Source organism: Acartia tonsa, unplaced genomic scaffold, assembly GCF_053477335.1.
Source record: "Acartia tonsa isolate MP-2025a unplaced genomic scaffold, ASM5347733v1 sca12, whole genome shotgun sequence".
Taxonomy (NCBI): Eukaryota; Metazoa; Arthropoda; class Copepoda; order Calanoida; family Acartiidae; genus Acartia; species Acartia tonsa.
The window spans coordinates 10,451-13,427 of NW_027649606.1; the positions used below are offsets into that span (position 1 = coordinate 10,451).

At 41.6% G+C, this 2,977-nt stretch overlaps 1 protein-coding gene across 1 annotated transcript; it reads left to right on the forward strand.

Moving 5' to 3' along the window:
• The first annotated feature begins 291 nt into the window (after positions 1–291).
• On the forward strand, positions 292–2,977 carry LOC145311637 (uncharacterized). The gene is made up of 2 exons (XM_080150571.1): positions 292–612; positions 1,107–2,977. The coding sequence occupies exon 2, from the start codon at positions 1,126–1,128 to the stop codon at positions 2,119–2,121; it is 996 nt and encodes a 331-aa protein (XP_080006697.1). The 5' UTR covers positions 292–612; positions 1,107–1,125; the 3' UTR covers positions 2,122–2,977.

Below are 2,977 nucleotides of genomic sequence, written 5' to 3' on the forward strand. Positions count from 1 at the left end.
ATAAAGCGTGCCTAAAACAGAGAACACATACAGTACAATAGTTATTGAGATCCTAAGCTTCAGACAAAAAACTTACTACTTCATATAATAGGATACATAGCATCAAACACATACTACTAATTCGAATTTTTTTATTGGTATAAAAATATTTTTATTTTTTGGGGGGGAAGGGGGGGGGGCGTTGGGAGGAGGCATGTTTTGATGCGTATCGGTCAATTGTTAACACAAAAAAAGTGAAAATAAAACATTAATGAATTAAAAAGTTTTTTTTTAACTTATGTGTAACCTAATCGCTTTAACTTAATGAACAATTTTTGGTGAAAACACTCTCAAATTTTTTTTTGATAATTTTATGATAATTTATCGGTCTGGCAACATTTTTACCGGCGCAAAGTACTCCCGACAAATAAGCTCTCCCATTGGCTAACATTTTTTCGCGTCCCACCATTGGTCAGCTGACCCACACTCACTCAGCACCCTCGGTTCCGCCATCTTCACTTCATCATGGCCTGTAGTACGTGTGACAACCCAGAATATTGGTCAAAGTTTAAAACAAATTTGGACGCTGCTTTGGATGTTAAGTTTAAAGAATACGATGCGAATATAGCTAAGGTAAGGGATGAGCTTATTCATAGTACTTTTGCCAGTCATAAAACCGAAATAAACGATATTAAATTGAGAGTCTCAGATTTAAATGTTAAAATTCAATCTATCGAAGGTATAGAAAATTTCGTAGATGCTAAATCTGTTGCAAGTGAACAAAAAGCGATTAGGACCACGATTACACAACAAAAAGACTATTTAAACTCTATTGAATCGTCGAGAGAAAATTTCGTCAAATTTCAACTTCTACAAAACTCGATAAGAGAGCAAAGGTGCCGCGATTGGAGTTGTAGAATAGTGAATTTTCAGCAGCCGTGGAGCCGTGAAAATATTACAGAGTTTATCATATTTAGAAACATTATAAGGCCCACCCTTGAAGCCGCTCTTAAACGTGGAGAATTAGAATATATTCCCTCACATTTTTGTGATATCGTCGAGCGTGCCCATATGCTCCCATATACAAAGGGCCAGATCCCCGTTTTTATTTTTCGTTTTATGTCTAGATCCTACCTCGACGCGTGGATGAACAATAAGAAGGCTGTGCTTGACCGTTACAACGCCGAGATCAAGAGGTTCAATCCCAGGAACAACGCGTCACCGGTCCCGTTCTTCCCCAATAGGTTAGTCCAGGCGAAGCAAGATATGTCCGACCTCAACAGGAAGACCATGACCTTTGTGTATGCCACAAACCAGATTTCGAGGGCCAAAGTCGCTGGCCAACATGTCCAATTTCAGCTCAAGAACGGCAGCCGCTGGATACGCTGCCTTAACCCGTTTGGCAAAGACCTGAAGGAAATGGCCCAACCCATACCTGGAAGCGAGGATTTTTTTCTGTCAGAGGCACCGCCTATCCTTTGTTTCAACAAGCTAGCGCCTGAGGAAAGGAAAACATTCTTCTCTAATCAGGCTGACTTAACAGAGGATGACTTCCCAAGACAGTTTAGTACGATCACAGCCCACCCTTCCAGCACGATTCAACATAATTTAACGTCTGCCCCTGCCCCAGCTCTTGGGGACCTAGCTGTGTTCCCTCCCATAGACTCTGCCGCAACCGTCGCAACCGCCGCACATACAGCCGTTGCACCAGCCGCACAGCCCACACAGTCAGTACCTGCCGCCGTCGCATCCGCAGCCGCCGCTACAGCTGATTTCACTGCCGCACCTGCCGCCGCGCTCACCGCCGCACCTGCCGCCGTGACCGCCGCCGCATCTGCCGCCACGTCTGCCGCACTTGCCGCCGTGTCTGTCGCCGTACCTGCGGCATCTATTGCCGTACCTACCGCCACACACACCGCCGCACTTGCCGCCACGTCTGCCGCATCTGCCGCATCTACACCTGTCGTTGACTCAGCACCTTCCGTACCTGTTGCCCCTGTCGTTGACTCAGCACCTTCTGTACCTGTTGCCCCTGTCGTTGACTCAGCACCTTCTGATCCTGTGGCCACGAGGGCCAAAGCTAGAGACACCGCCAACAAAGCTAAGCAAAGCAAAGCTACAAAGGCGGTAATCACATCATGAGGTTAAGTATCTTATACGTCGGAAAAAAAGGTACTTAACAAAATTATTATCATCATTTTTAAATTCATTTACAAAGTGATTTATTTCGAAAAACTTAATGTTTATATCCACGTAAACTCTATATTATTATAATATTAATATTAAATATTACCCAACTTGTTAGAACGCCAACATAGCATATTAATTTCAATCTATTTTTCTTATTTTTCTGCTGATTAGCATATAAAATACTTGGAACTTGTATGAAAATGAGTAGGGGGAACTAAACTAGCTTGAAATGTGTTGCCACCCCCAACACACACATAAACTAAACGCTATCGGAATAACCATAGTAAATATGGTAATTTTTTTCGCTTTAACGATAATATATTGTATATTACCTATTTTTATTTGTCCACTAATATCTACTGTGTTTCAGATGTCCATACTTGATGTTAAGACGATTCCTCCTGCGGTGCTCCTGGACCAGCTCTGCTATGACAAACCTCCCTAATGATCAGATTAACCAGGATTACGGTAACTTAAACGATAACATTGGTCTAAATCTTATGAATCCGATTTACGGCGACTACTTTAACGATTTTGAGAACGAATTCGGAATAAATTGCGTTTTTTCAAGTGAACAAGGTATCGTACAGAAACTGAAAACATTCAATGAAAACCTTCTCAATATTTTTAGTATTAATTGTCAGTCATTACATTCTAAATACAATGATATTGTCTCCACTGTAGACTTCTTTAGACAACATGATATCCACTTAAATGTTCTGTGTTTTCAAGAATTATGGCTGAATAAGGATGTAAATATGGATTGCTATGGAATTAATAATTACGATTGGCATGTTAAACTCCGCAC